This window comes from Oncorhynchus kisutch, unplaced genomic scaffold (genome assembly GCF_002021735.2).
Source record: "Oncorhynchus kisutch isolate 150728-3 unplaced genomic scaffold, Okis_V2 scaffold1622, whole genome shotgun sequence".
Classification (NCBI taxonomy): Eukaryota; Metazoa; Chordata; class Actinopteri; order Salmoniformes; family Salmonidae; genus Oncorhynchus; species Oncorhynchus kisutch.
Genome location: NW_022263567.1, coordinates 33949 through 50013, shown reverse-complemented (window position 1 = coordinate 50013; position 16065 = coordinate 33949). Strand labels below are relative to the sequence as shown.

At 39.7% G+C, this 16065-nt stretch overlaps 1 protein-coding gene across 1 annotated transcript; it reads right to left on the bottom strand.

Annotated features, from left to right (window-relative positions):
- Positions 1–10761: 10761 nt before the first annotated feature.
- LOC109886119 (uncharacterized) lies at positions 10762–16065 on the bottom strand. Its single transcript, XM_031818789.1, has 5 exons — positions 16006–16065; positions 14456–14801; positions 12168–12284; positions 11969–12021; positions 10762–11833 (listed from the first exon to the last, which is right to left on the bottom strand). Exons 1-5 carry the CDS (start codon positions 16063–16065, stop codon positions 11702–11704), a joined length of 708 nt encoding a protein of 235 aa, XP_031674649.1. The 3' UTR covers positions 10762–11701.

The following is a 16065-nucleotide window of genomic DNA, read 5'->3' as shown; positions in this document are numbered from 1 at the left end:
AAAGATGTAGGATCTTAATTTGATCACCCTGTTGAATGAGAATCTTCCTGCAAGCAGGACATTTTAAACTTCAATTCAAATTGTATTGTCTCAAGCTTTGTAAACAACTGGTGCACAATAACAGCAAAATGCCCTTCCCAAATATGACACATTTTTAAATGGTAGAAGATAATAACACAGGAACAAATACACAATGAGTACCAATAACTTGGCTACATACACTGGGTACCAGAACCGAGTCGATGTGCAGTGGTAGGAGGTAATTGAGGTGGATATGTACATATAGGTAAGGGTAAAGTGACTAGAACAACAGGCTAGATATTAAACAGTAGCATCAGCATAGTGTGAGTCAAAAGAGGTAGTGCAAATGGATCAATACAGATAGTCTGGCTAGCTATTTGGTTAACTATTTAGCAGTATTAACGGCTTGAAGGTAGAAGCTGTTCAGGGTCCTGTTGGTTCCAGACTTGGTGCATCGATACTGTAGCAGAGAGAACACGTCTATGACTTTGGGTGACTGGAGTCTGACAATTTTTAGGGCCATCCTCTGACACCGCCTGGTATAGAGGTCCTGGATGGCAGGGAGCTCGGTCCCACTGAAATACTGGGCCGTACGCACTACCTTCTGTAGCGCCTTGCGCTCGGTGCATCACCAAAGTCGAGGATCGGTAGGATGGTAAGTTTTACGAGGGTATGTTTGGCAGCATGAGTGAAGGATGCTTTGTTGCGATATAGGAAGCCGATTCTAGATTTAATTTTGGATTGGAGATGCTTAATGTGAGTCTGGAAGGAGAGTTTACAGTCTTTAAAAAAAAAAAATTCACCTTTATTTATTTAACCAGGTAGGCTAGTTGAGAAGGGGTTCTCATTTGCAACTGTGACCTGGCCAAGATAAAGCGTAGAAAAACGACACATACAACAACACAGAGTTACACATGGAATAAACAAAACATACAGCCAATAATACAGTAGAACAAAGAAAACAAAACATCTATATACAGTGAGTGCAAATGAGGTAAGTTAGGGAAATAATAGGCCATGGTGGCGAAGTAATTACAATATAGCAATTAAACCCTGGAATGGTAGATCGGCAGAAGATGAGTGTGCAGGTAGAGATACTGGGGTGCAAAAGGAGCAAAATAAATAAATACCAGTATGGTGATGAGGTAGGTAGATAGATGGGCTGTTTACAGATGGATGGGCTATGTACAGGTGCAGTGATCTGTAAGCTGCTCTGACAGCTGGTGCTTAAAGCTAGTGAGGGAGATGTGAGTCTCCAGCTTCAGAGATTTTTGCAATTCGTTCCGGTCATGAGCAGCAGAGAACTGGAAGGAAAGACGACCAAAGAGTAATTGGCATTGGGGGTGACCAGTGAGATATACCTGCTGGAGTGCATGCTACGAGTGGGTGCTGCTATGGTGACCAGTGAGCTGAGATAAGGCGGGGCTTTACCTAGCAGAGACTTGTAGATAACCTGTAGCCAGTGGGTTTGGCGACGAGTATGAAGCGAGGGCCAACCAACGAGAGCGTACAGGTCGCAATGGTGGGTAGTGTATGGGGCTTTGGTGACAAAACGGATGGCTCTGTGATAGACTGCATCCAGTTTGTTGAGTAGAGTGTTGGAGGCTATTTTATAGATGACATCACCGAAGTCGAGGATCAGTAGGATGGTCAGTTTTATGAGGGTATGTTTGGCAGCAAAACTGAAGATGCTTTGTTGCGATATAGGAAGCCGATTCTAGATTTAATTTTGTATTGGAGATGCTTAATGTAAGTCTGGAAGGAGAGTTTACAGTCTAACCAGACACCCAGGTATTTGTAGTTGTCCACGTATTCTAATTCAGAGCCGTCCAGAGTAGTGATGCTGGACGGGCGAGCAGGTGCGGGCAGTGATCGATTTAAAAACATGCATTTAGTTTTACTTGCATTTAAGAGCAGTTGGAGGCCACGGAAGGAGAGTTGTATGGCATTGAAGCTCGTCTGGAGGTTAGTTAACACAGTGTCCAAGGAGGGGCCAGAAGTATACAGAATGGTGTCGTCTGCGTAGAGGTGGATCAGAGAATCACCAGCAGCAAGAGTAACATCATTGATGTATGCAGACAAGAGAGTCTGCCCGAGAATTGAACCCTGTGGCACACCCATAGAGACTGTCAGAGGTCCGGACAACAGGCCCTCCGATTTGACACACTGAACTCTATCAGAGAAGTAGTTGGTAAACCAGGCGAGGCAATCATTTGAAAAACCAAGGCTGTCGAGTCTGCCTATAAGAATGTTGTGATTGACAGAGTCGAAAGCCTTGGCCAGGTCAATGAATACGGCTGCACAGTAATGTCTCTTATCGATGGCAGTTATGATGTCGTTTAGAACCTTGAGCGTGGCTGAGGTGCACCCATGACCAGCTCTGAAACCAGACTGCATAGCGGAGAAGGTTTGGTGGGATTCGAAATGGTCGGTAATCTGTTTGTTGACTTGGCTTTCGAAGACCTTAGAAAGACAGGGTAGGATAGATATAGGTCTGTAGCAGTTTGGGTCTAGAGTGTCACCCCCTTTGAAGAGGGGGATGACCGCGGCAGCTTTCCAATCTTTGGGAATCTCAGACGATACGAAATCAGCCCGGCTGATTTGTAGGGGTCCAGATTTTGCAGCTCTTTCAGAACATCAGCTATCTGGATTTTATGTAAAGGAGAAATGGTGGGGCTCTTTGGCGGGTTTCTGTGGATGGTGCCGGGCAGTTGACCGGGGTAGGGGTAACCATGTGGAAAGCATGGCCAGCCGTAGAGAAATCCTTATTGAAATTCTCAATTATAGTGGATTTATCGGTGGTGACAGTGTTTCCTAGCCTCAGTGGGCAGCTGGGAGGAGGTGCTCTTATTCTCCATTGACTTTACAGTGTCCCAGAACTTTTTCGAGTTAGTACTACAGGATGCAAATTTATGTTTGAAAAAGCTTGCCTTAGCTTTTCTAACTGCCTGTGTATATTTGTTCCTAACTTCCCTGAAAAGTTGCATATCACGGAGGCTATTCGATGCTAATGCAGAACGCCTGTTAAGGGATTTTTTAATCAATAATGACTAATTATGTATACATTTTAATCAGGACTGACTAATCAGAATACTATTATGTTACTCTATAGATGTATGAATTTTCTTTTAATCCTAGTACTGAATATAATGTGTGTAAATATAATCAAGAATTAGAACAATGACTGTCTTTTCCTTGGTAGAAATGAATGAACTTATCGTCAGACTGGCTAGAATGCTTATCTACACAGGCAGCCCTTGGCTCGGTCATAAATTATCAAAATTAGGAGAGACGATGTTGGAAGGCTTGAGAACTATACAGCCATTGTACTGGAGTGGACATGAGACGGGACAGTTCGAAAACGAATGACGTCATTTTCAGTTTATAACCTATGGTAAAATGTTTCATGTTCAGTACTCTCGAGAATAAACGCTGCTGATTGATTTTGAGACTGGTCTCTGTCCATTTTATGCAAATAAGAGTCTTACAAGTTCTTAGGAGTGGACAGAGTGTTGCATTTAATTGGGTATTAAAACATGTAGGAATTTAATTCCAGTAACAATTGGTCCTTCGAAACCGGGATCTAAAATACCCGTCTCTGTCATCTGAAGGTCGTACGCCGAAAATCGTGCACGTGCACGTGCGGGTCTGGTCCCGTTATTTAAGACCTGGCCTCTGAGTTGAGGTTAAAGACCAGACCGGTGTACACCCCAGACCGACAGGGACGGTGACTAGATCCAACGAACATTGATTTTCCCAGTCGGCGACAAGGTCAGTAGCCTATATTTTCGATTCTGGGGGGAATGATTTAAGTTATCTTTGATTTGATGTTCTAAAAGGTTTCGAATTTATCAAGAATAGGAGCTTTGCTGTTCCAAACAGATCCAATGAGTTGTGTATGACCAATATACACTGGGTTTTTTATAACCCTGGCAGGTTCAAGATAACCTGGGGTACCGTGCACACCATAAATAAACTAGCTTGATAGATCCGGGTGCCTTGGAGGCCAGAGGTGTTATTAAGACAGGACATGCAGTCCAAATGAGGAGGAGAGGGAAACCAAAATCTAGAGGAATGGGATAAAAGCCAAATCTATAGACAAGAGGTTCCAGGAGGGAGGGAAGCCTAATATAGCGAAGTGAGACAAGATATCGGTGTACTTTAAAAGTCCTATGAGGCAACATGAAATAGGAGGTTAACTAGGGATTTACGACCCCTGGGTAATGGCTTATAGTTGTAAGGGTGAGACGCATGACTTTCAACCTTTGTCTCTCCCTAGCCCGTACGGGAGTTGTGGCAATGAGACAAGATAGTAGCTACTAAAACAATTGGATACCACGAAATTGGGGAGGAAAAGGGGTGACATTTTTTTATAAAATCACTAACCAGAACAGTAATGGACAAGGCATATTGATATTAGAGAGAGGCATGCGTAGCCAAGTGAACATATGGGTTCAATGAGTGGTTAGGCTGGCTGGGGACACGGCGATTCAGACAGTTAGCAGGCTAACAACCTAACAGTTCGTAGGCCGGAGCTAAACAAGCTAGCAGCTAGTTAACCAGGGCAAGCTAGCAGTTAGCAGGCCAGGTTAGCAAGCAAGCTGTTAGCATGGGCTAGCAGTTAGCAGACCGGGTTAGCAAGCAAGCAGTTAGCAAGGGCTAGCAGTTAGCAGACCGGGCAGGCAAGCTAGCAGTTAGCAGACCAGGGCCCGGCAGTGTAGCAGTTAGCAGACCGGGTTAGCAAGCAAGCAGATAGCGGGGGCTAGAAAGTTAGCCTTTGGGGGGACGTCGCGATGGGGGTAAGTCTGTTTTTGCCTCTTCGTGCAGTGACATCGATAGACCAGTCGTGTAATTAGTAGGGTTCCAAGTAGCTCTAGGTAGCTAGCAGGCCGATATTGCTACCATGCTTCGGTGGTAGCACAGGAGCCCTAGACACAGGAGTCTAACCAGACACCCAGGTATTTGTAGTTGTCCACGAATTTTAAGTCAGAGCTATCCATAGTAGTGATGCTGGACGGGCGAGCAGGTGCGGGCAGTGATCGATTGAATAGCATGCATTTAGTTTTACTTGCGTTTAAGAGCAGTTGGAGGCCACGGAAGGAGAGTTGTATGTATTAGAAGGTAATGAGTTAATTAATGGCCTATAGTTCAGGGATCTTACATCTTCATATGTTTTTTATGTGTCTGTCTGGTTTTATACATTTATGTGCATTTAAGAAAGTGTTGTTTCAGATTGATTTATATGAAACCATAAATGTACCATTTAGGTAAGAATCACGAGAGGTCTGATTACAAGACCGTGGTACAGCTGCCAATGTCTGGCCCATTCCACCCAGGAGAAAATGTGACTCTGCAGTGTACAGTGCTCTCTGGGACCTGTACATGAGAACACAGTACGTACTGGATCAAGAGAATCCTATCCAGGAGTCATTTACACCCCTGGGAACAGGAGTGATGAGTGTGAGAAGAGCCCTGAGACTCCCTCTCCTACAATGAGCTGTGTCTACAGCCTCTCCAAGAACAACCTCAGCCCCTCTCTCTGATGCTTGAAGTGTGCAGATGTAGGATCTTATTTGGAGCCAATTTGCTATAGCAGGAACATTTTCCTACAGCAACAGGAATTGTGACTTATTATGTGGATTTTAATTAATGGACTTTTTTGTAGGGGTTGATACATTTTTTGTTAGGGCAAATTAAGTCTGGCATTTCAAAGTGGAAATTACAAATTTTAGAAGCTTTTAATAACGTCAAATGCAATAGAAGTTTGCATTTCCTGCTGTGCTGGACATTTTTCAACAACATAATAGTGATCAAATTAAGATCTTACATCTGTAGGCCTAATGATTTATAGCACATCATTGTTGTCTTGTACCAATATAATGAACCTAAATCTGCCAACCTATTTTTACATTTTCTTGGGTAAAAATTGTGATAGATACTTCATGACATTCATTTTTATGTTTGTTTCAGAAAAGGCTCTTGTAGTGGTTGTTGTTGGTTTGGTAGTCACGTTGGTGTTGTGTGATTTTGGGATCATCTTCCTTGCCTGCACCAGAAGTAAAGAGCAAGTCTGTAAAAATTGGCATGGTAAGCAATACAATTGTGAAAATATGCTAGATAATTTTTGCTACCTTCAAATTACATGATGAAAACCTTACAACTAAATTGTTTTTACATTTATTGAAACATGCCCATGTTTCCAATTTCCTGACAAGTTTCTGCTTTGGAGATAAGTGATTTTCATCAGACAGCGATGCTTTGTTAGATTAGTATTATTTTTTAAATTGAAGCAGTAGGTGCCTGTTGGGGAGGCAGACATGATGGATTAAGGGGAGAACAGGTATTTTTACATTGAGAAATGGTTCAATTGCAATTTTAGGGTGAAATACCTCAATGACTATACTACATACAGTGAGGGAAAAAAGTATTTGATCCACTGCTGATTTTGTATGTTTGCCCACTAACAATGAAATGATCAGTCTATAATTTTAATGGTAGGTTTATTTGAACAGTGAGAGACAGAATAACAAAACAAAAATCCAGAAAAACGCATGTCAAAAATGTTATAAATTGATTTGCATTTTAATGAGAGAAATAAGTATTTGACCCCCTCTCAATCAGAAAGATGTCTTTTATACAGGTAACGAGCTGAGAAACTTGTGAAATAAATGTAATTCTTATTTACTATAGATAGTATCATTGCATACTACAGCATTTCTTGAGTTCAAATTGGCATTTATTAATCTGTTAATGTGCAGTACATTTTGCTTCATTACATTACAAAATGTACCCTTGCATATTAAAACACATTTCACCTATACATTTTTGTTTCCATGTGAACCCAGTACAGGGTTGGGAGGGAAGATGGCTCCCTCCCTCTTTTCTGTGCGAAGGCTTTTGCCTCTTTCCAGGTCATCCATGCTTTACTCAGTTCCTGTAGAGTGGAGCATCTCTAGTTGTTTTTTGGCCTTCTCCTTGTGGGTTGTAGCCCAGCGCTTGTCTTGTTATGTATATTGTGTCTTTCCTGAGTGATCCTGAGTGATCTCCATTTTCTTCTCCTCATACTGATGATGACCTATTTCTTCTTCATTCTCAGGTCTTGGTATGTTATATTGTTGGGCCACCATATCCTCAGTATATACTGCACCATTGGAAGTTATTGATAAATATTCTGAGTGAGGCCCTTTTATATGTTAATTTAATTGTGGCCTTGATCTTTTCTTGACCTCGTCCTAAAGCAGCTAAAGCAGCTATTCCTTGACCATAAAGGCCTGGAGCACTGTCCTATGCTATCCAGTTTGTCGGGTAGGATCTCTGTAACACGTGTACCATTGCTGTACTTACACTCTACCTGTCTATGTAACCACCAGGTTAATACATAGGTATCGTTGGAAGACAATTACCTTTAACTAGGTGTAATTTATGACAAAAGATAATATTAGAGTTGATGTTGTGCCATCATGATTATTATATTACCTGTACAATAAAGGTACAATGAGCTCAGAACTTTGAGAACTTTTTGTTGGCTATTCCCCTTCACAAAACTATCAGCACTGTCACGCCCTGGCCGTAGTTATCTTTGTTTTCTTTATTATTTTGGTTAGGCCAGGGTGTGATATGGGTGATTTATGTGTTTTGACTTGTCTAGGGTTTTTTGTAGATTTATGGGGTTGTGTTCAGTTTAGGTGTCTAGGTAAGTCTATGGTTGCCTAGATTGGTACTCAATCAGAGCCAGGTGTTTATTGTTGTCTCTGATTGGGAACCATATTTAGGCAGCCATATTCTTTGGGGTTTTTGTGGGTGATTGTTTCCTATGTCAGTGTTTGTGCCACATGGGACTGTTTTGGGTTTTCACGTTTCTTGTTTTGTAGTTGTGTTCATGTTTGCATTTTCCTATTAAAACCATGAACACTTACCATGCTGCGTTTTGGTCCGCCTCTCCTTCACAGGAAGAAAACCGTGACAAGCATTGACTACTTTTGGCATAACATTATCTAACAGCTGTACAAATAGCAATGAAGCCTATTTGACATTACCCTCTTGTAAAGCAATTCAGGAAAGAGTTGCAGGCCTCTATATGTAGATACATTGAAAAGTGCAGATACTTTAGCAAATACCAGAATAACGGCCCAAATGAAACACTGTAGGTGTTTGTGTAATCAAAAATACTGTTGCTAGTTCGGAAATGTAACAGGAAGTGTTGTGTTTTTTACACCAACCTATCAGGTTGGTCTTTGACTTCAGACCTGCATATTGGTACATACTTATTTCAAGTGTTTATCCGGTCAGAGGACTAACCTGAAGTTGGAGCTACACACCATGATGATCAGATTCGGGGTTGTTGTGGTAATATTCAGTACAATATGTAAGTTTTGCAATTCCTCCTTGATTTGTCTAACCGTAATGTGATTCTGTTTAGTTGACAATGTAAGAATTAGAGGGGGAAATAGTTTTTATGGGGTTTCTGATACTGTTGAGCTTTCGTTAGTCATTGTCCTAGTTCTTCTGATTGACCTACACTTTTCTATCTGTTTTGCATTTTCAGGTGTGTCAAAATGCAACAATGTTCAGCGGCATATTCAAGTTCAGGGGGTTCAAATTGGTGGTATGCAGGCACCATAGTGGTATGCAGGCACCATACCGTTATGCAGGTACCATACTGTTATGCAGACTCCATTCTTGGTACTTTTTTCTCTCATGTGCACTTTTACTAATCCAGCTGTGTCTGGATAAATCACACTATGTTGTTAATTTTATGATAAAAAAAAAAAAAAAAACAATTAACTCTGCAATGGAAACAGATGGCACATCTCAACAAATCTGTGATGCCATTCTCAGTGCTGACCAGTTGGGTCAACAGGTACAAATACTAGCTTACAAAAAAGTATGTGACAACTATCTTACTTAATGATCAACATCAAGTCTTTTGGACATTATTCACTTATCTTAGGAATTGTTTTTTTCTCCATGTTTCTGCCCAGGGATTCAGTGGTGACCGGCTACAATACACTGGAGTGACCTTTACCACCAAGACAACTGGAACCAGGAGAAATAAATGAAAGAATTGGGGAGTATCCTGTTGTTCCACTATTGGAAGTTGCAACATCACAGAAACAAGCAAATATTTTTTTACAGACATCGATCACAGTTTGTTTTCTATAGTTTAAAGGAGTGTAATTCACAGAGTTGTGCTATTTTGTTTCTTTGATTATTTCAGAAATTAAGTGTAAATGCAAGTATGTTTAATTAGTAATCCATTTCAAAGAGAAGATCTTTGATGACAGTTGTGTAAATCAACCTTTGTACCATTATTAAAAGCTCCATTCTAAATAATGTGATGAATCAGACGGTGGTTAGATGATGAATCAGACGATAAAGTTGGTTAGATGATTCGATATAGACCTACAGGTACCTAAATTCTGGTACATTATAGCTATAAACTGTCACGGATCTCTCCGGAACTTTCATTACGCACACCTGTCCCCTATTCCCACTGATTAGTGCTTGCATAAGTGTGTCTTTGGTTTCCATTGGGAGGTCAATTATTGTTCAAATGTCCGTTGCTTCTTGTGAGTACCTGTTCTATGTGTGTTTTGGCTTTCGTGCCACGGTGGATTGCGCAGATGATTACGGGTCTCGTCCTGTGTGTTAATCGTTGTGCGCTTGTGTTATTTACTCGAGGTACTCCTCGCTTTTTTGTTTGGGTTTCTACCCTTTGTTTTCTTTATTGTTTGTTTAGTCTTCGTCCCCATGCCTTTACACGGTATGCCGTAATTTGGGTACAATAAAAACCAGAGGTGGGACCAAGTCATTGTTTTACAAGTCACAAGTAAGTATCAAGTCTTAGCACTCAAGTCCCAAGTCAAGACAGGCAAGACTCGAAACATTGAGTTTCGAGTCCTAAGCAAGTCATAATGCACTCAAACACAATGTAATACCATTTAATATTTTTAATAGTATAGTAGTATACTACATTTACGCAAATCATGAATGCTTAAAAAATATATTTATTACTTTACAAATAAACATATTTCCATGGAAATACATGGGTAGCCATGAGAAAGACTGCACCATAGCGATTGACTTTCGCAGTAGCATCAGCAGTAACATCAGGCAGGATTTAGGCTACAAACTGCCTAGCCAGTGGTAGCTCAATCTTGGGTGTAATGATCACGTTCCCGGGCTGACTGACTGTGTGGAGGCTCATTGACTTAATGTTACTTAGCCTACATGCTATACAAGCAAAGTTATATATAGCTGTCGGCTATATTAGCCACGACTTACCGTTCTTTGTGCAGCTTCAAATGTCGAACCAAGTTGGAAGATGTTGTGTCTCCGTCTAATTTTCTTCCCACATGTTTTGCTAGTTGCAATTTGTTTTTTGTTGACTATAGTATAGTCTTCATATCCGAAAATAATAATTTCCGACTGAATTCACCCACTGACATTCCTTTGCATTGCCACGCGCAACTTTTTCTCAGCTTGCACAATTTGATTGGCTGCTGTCCGATTCAAACTGTTATCCGTTAAATGAAGAGTTGATGGGCTGCACACTTTTTTTATTAGCATAATTTTTTATAGTTGGGCTTGTGGAGGGTATCAAGTCAGTCCAAGTCAAAGGGCTCAAGTCCAAGTTAAGTCACGAATCATTGGTGTTAAAGTCAAAGTCGAGTTGCAAATCATCATATTTGTGACTCGAGTCTGACTCGGGTCCAAGTCATGTGACTCGAGTCCACACCTCTGATTTTAAAAAACTATTATGTATTCCTGCGCCTGTCTCCCGAATCTCTTCATTCCAACGTGACATAAACATGCTGTTGGAACTCAAGAAATACAGTAAAATGTAATTAACCTACATTATATACAATGTTTAAGAAGGTATGCTATCTTATTGTTTGTTTCATGGGTTACAGTAAATATCACAACAATTATACATTTTGGAAAAAGGATTAAAACAATCCAAATAGAACCATAATACATTTATACATGATTTCAAATAGAGAAAAATTACTTAAAATGGGGGCTGATCAACAAAATGGGGGCTGATTGTATTTGAAATACAGTTCAATTGCAACAAACTTTGCTGTAGAAAAGTAATTAAGTAAGAAATCGTCATCCGAGCCAGAACTGCTCATAGGTTCAATATTCAATAATGGAATGCAGCTTGATGTACAAGTATACCTCCTGGACAGGATACTTAACCCAATCCATCTCCTTTATACTGAGTGCCAAGCAGAGAGGCATTCATTCCCATTTTTAGAGTAATTGGTGTGACTTGACCAGGGATCAAACCCTCAACCTTCTAATCTCACGGTAGACAATAAACACAAGGCCACTGAGTTGGCTCATGGTTAAACAGTATGTCTAAACAAAAGGCTGACATACAAGAGATATGATACAAGAGAAGAATATAGAATCACCAAGGAAGTCTAAAATAACAATACAATCAAAGACTAAGATTAAAGGCAAAGCAAAAAAGGTAGATTTTCTGGCCCTTTACCTCACAGGACAAGCCATTCCATAACAGTGGTGCTCTGATAGAGAACACTCCTAGAAGAACAAGCTTATTCTATGATACATTATAGTGTATCAAATGTCATGACTGTCTGAATACATTATAAACATATTAACAAGAGTTTCTTGACCAAACTACATCCATTCCTCTGCACATAAACAATGTTCAGTCCCAGTCTGAACACCTGCCATCAGAGTACACACTCTCCTGTGGTGTCTCTCTCTTCTTTCTTCCCCTTTTAGTTTTCCTCTCAGAGAAATGCAATGCAGCATAATTCAACGTAACTCCATCTTGATCCTGTGAATCATCATAATGTTTTTTATTCATAAATGTAGTCCTAATAATAATACTTGTCAGGTAACTGGAGTGTCTAGTATCATATTAAACATCTTCTACAAACAGGCCAAAATTATAACAATTGCATTTATATACCTGATCACATTCGGTGGTTGTGTTGTCATGTCCAATATGCTGTGCAACACTCACTGTTAACGTGAATAAAAACAGCATCAACATGACAAAAGTCAAGATTGATAGAAGACAGAGGCACAATAGTTGGTGACAAGTATTAGGTATTAATCTTTAAATGTTTTAGGTGTTCATCTACAGTTTGTAATAACAAAGAATTCACCTTGATAATGTTCACAAAATGTCTTTGTATTTCTGGTGAAGATGAGGATAATGATTACAATCACACAGAAAACTGATGTCACTCCCAGTCCAATGACAACATGATCCAGAGATCTTCCTAAAAGGAAGAAAAAATGTAATAAATAGATACAAATATATACCCTTATGTTAAAGTAAAACATTAGGAGATTTATATTAGACTAAAATAGTAAGAGAGATACATACCACCCTTCTATTAAAATAAAATAGTAAGATAGATATATACCACCCTTTATATTAAAATAAAATAGTAAGAGAGATATATACCACCCTTTATATTTAAAAAAAATAGTAAGATATATATACCAACCTTGTATACAAAATAAAATAGTAAGATATATATATATACCAACCTTATATTAACATACAGAGTAAGAGACATATAGCACCCATATATTAAAGTAAAATAGTTAGTACGATATATATAGCATACTCAAAATTAGTCTCCTCCATATCGACTATGGCGTCATGAGGTCGTCTAGGCATAGAGCTCTGTAAATATTGTACATATTTTCTTTATTTTAAAGTGTTTTCTTGTTGTATTTTTTTAAATTAATGTTTTGGTTTTGAATGTTCTGTTATTATTTTTTTATTTTTTTAACCTTTTATTTAGTAAGTCAGTTAAGAACAAATTCTTATTTACAATGACGGCCTACCAAAAGAGAACAAAGACTGAAATCCGTGTCTGGAGATGGCAGAAGAGGATCAGGGACTGTTCCTAACCACTGTTGATGTGTGGTGGCATTTCCAGCACTTTTCAGCAGCCATGGCATCACCCAGGTGATCGGCTTGTCACCAAAAGCACTCACAAACTTCTACAGATGCACAATCGAGAGCATCCTGGCGGGCTGTATCACCGCCTGGTATGGCAACTGCACCGCCCTCAACCGTAAGGCTCTCCAGAGGGTAGTGAGGTCTGCACAACGCATCACCGGGGGCAAACTACCTGCCCTCCAGGACACCTACACCACCCGATGCTACAGGAAGGCCATAAAGATCATCAAGGACATCAACCACCCGAGCCACTGCCTGTTCACCCCGCTGTCATCCAGAAGGCGAGGTCAGTACAGGTGCATCAAAGCTGGGACCGAGAGACTGAAAAACAGCTTCTATCTCAAGGCCATCAGACTGTTAAACAGCCACCACTAACATTGAGTGGCTACTGCCAACACACTGTCAATGCCACTGACTCTACTCCAGCCACTTTAATCATGGGAATTGATGGGAAATGATGTAAATATATCACTAGCCACTTTAAACAATGCTACCTTATATAATGTTACTTACCCTACATTATTCATCTCATATGCATACGTAGATACTGTACTCTATATCATCGACTGCATCCTTATGTAATACATGTATCACTAGCCACTTTAACTATGCCACTTGGTTTACATACTCATCTCATATGTATATACTGTACTCGATATCATCTACTGTATCTTGCCTATGCTGCTCTGTACCATCACTCATTCATATATCCTTATGTACATATTCTTTATCCCCTTACACTGTGTATAAGACAGTAGTTTTTTTTGGAATTGTTAGTTAGATTACTTGTTCGTTATTACTGCATTGTCGGAACTAGAAGCATTTCGCTACACTCGCATTAACATCTGCTAACCATGTGTATGTGACAAATAAATTAGATTTGATTTGATTTGGTTGCTACATTTTTTTGTAATGGAGAACCAGTACCGACAGAAAGGAGCGGCTTCTATGGAGGAACTGAATGCAGGAGAAGCAGGTGTGGTGCTCCGATGAAGAGCTACTGGCCTGTTTGTCAGACTGTCTATGTCTCTCTCTTTCTGTACCATCGATGCCCCCTCTGCTCAAACTATACTGCCTTTCCAACCCAAATTGACTCAACTCCCATTCCATCCTCCCCAGCTAACTATAGACATTCAATCTCCATCCCCATCATCTCAATTTAAATGTGTTGTGTTTAATGTTTGTTTGATTGCAAGCTAAATAACTTATTATTATTAGCATATTAAATACATTGATTGACTGAAGCCACATATTGAAGGAGATATTTGATTACATAGCTTGTGTTTAAAGTTAAGTTTAGATATCAATAGATTGTATTTTGTTTTTAGCATTTTTTAAATATATTTTTATATAACATTATTTTCTGGTCAATGATGAGAATATTGTCATAGCAAAATGTACTTCAACCCCTGTGCTATATGCACCACTTAAATAGTCCTACTTTCTACACTACAACTCATAATATTCATTACCCACCAATATTTAGGTTAGTTCCATTGCCAAACAGGATCTCCCCGCATGTGACCACAGCACAGTAGTAAGTCCCAGCATCAGAGAGACTGGGGTTGTTCTTGGAGAGGCTGTAGACACAGCTCTGTGTAGGAGAGGGAGTCTCAGGGCTCTTCTTACACTCATCACTCCTTTTCCCAGGGGTGTAAATTACTCCTGGATTGGATTCTCCTGATCCGGCTCTGAACCAGTACACACTGTGTTCTCCTGTACAGGTCTCAGAGAGTACTGTACACTGTAGAGTCACAGAGTCTTCTGGATGGACTGGGTCAGACACTGGCTGTTGCTCTACAGTCTGGTAGTGTGACCTTTTCTAACTGACACCTAATTGGGGTTGTTTTTATGAAAGAAATGTCAGTGTCACGTGAATACAAAATTATTGCAGTTTGGCTCTCTAGAATCATATGTATGTAGCACTCTCAGCATCTATAACTATGGATAACTTAACAAACAAAACTGTTGTGATAAACATTGAAATAAGAGTCTCCTGGATGGACTGGGTCAGACTCTGGCTGCTGGTCCACTGTCTTGTAGTCAGACTTCTAACCATTTCCTAAATTAATCAGAACATAATGAGTAATTATCAGACTTTAAAATAGTATAAGATAAACATATTTGACTGCAATCTTTCCATAGGCTGAGAAATTACAAATGTACTGAGCAAATATTTTGTTTAATTACTGAACAAATTATTGTCCAATTAACATAACTTATACATTTATATTAAAATGATGTTACCTTTCAAAGACAGATATGTGCCATCTCTAAATTCCACAGTCATCTGTCTTCCAATTGCACAATAGTACATGGTTTCATCTTCTGGGATCATCTTCATGATAGTAAGGCAAAACATGATCTGATCCAATTTTACATTGAAGTGTGAATTATTAAATCCAGAGTGAAACACAGGCTCTGTTAAATATTTCTGCATTCATGCGACAAGTTGTGGAATACCTCCCATAGTTTGCTTGTACCAGTGCATTTGCTCATCGTTGAATTCCTCTTCTGGGAAAACACATAGCAGGGTTACAGGATCACCAAGTTGAACAGTGATCACTGGACTTAGCAGGTTAACATGGTCTACATCTAAATCAAATGGAAACAGAAACATAAGCATACTGTAGTTATCACACAGACAAGGACAAATGTTAAACAAGAGAAAACAGTAGTCTGTGAAAATCATTCCAGATGAAATACATTTATTTTTCTTTCTTTGTTTCTTAGCACTGACTCAAGTTATAATTTATTTTTAGATGGTATGTGTGTGGTTGAACGTTCTAAATGTCCATTTATCCTACCCTTCAAGAACCTTGAACTATATTGAATTGCACGGCACCACAACAAAACTATTTTTAATATTCTACCAGTGATGAAATTGTACTTACACACTGCACTGAGAATAATCACAGCAACCCCTAATCTGACCATCGTGGTATGTAACCTCTGGGGAGGTGGTGTTTGTTTGGTCGGTGCTTAAATGACAACCAAAGATCAAATATTCAATCTTGAAAACATACCTCATTGGCTGGAACATAGTGTTCAATACTTCCTGTAAAGTTGTCCAACCCGTGACCCAT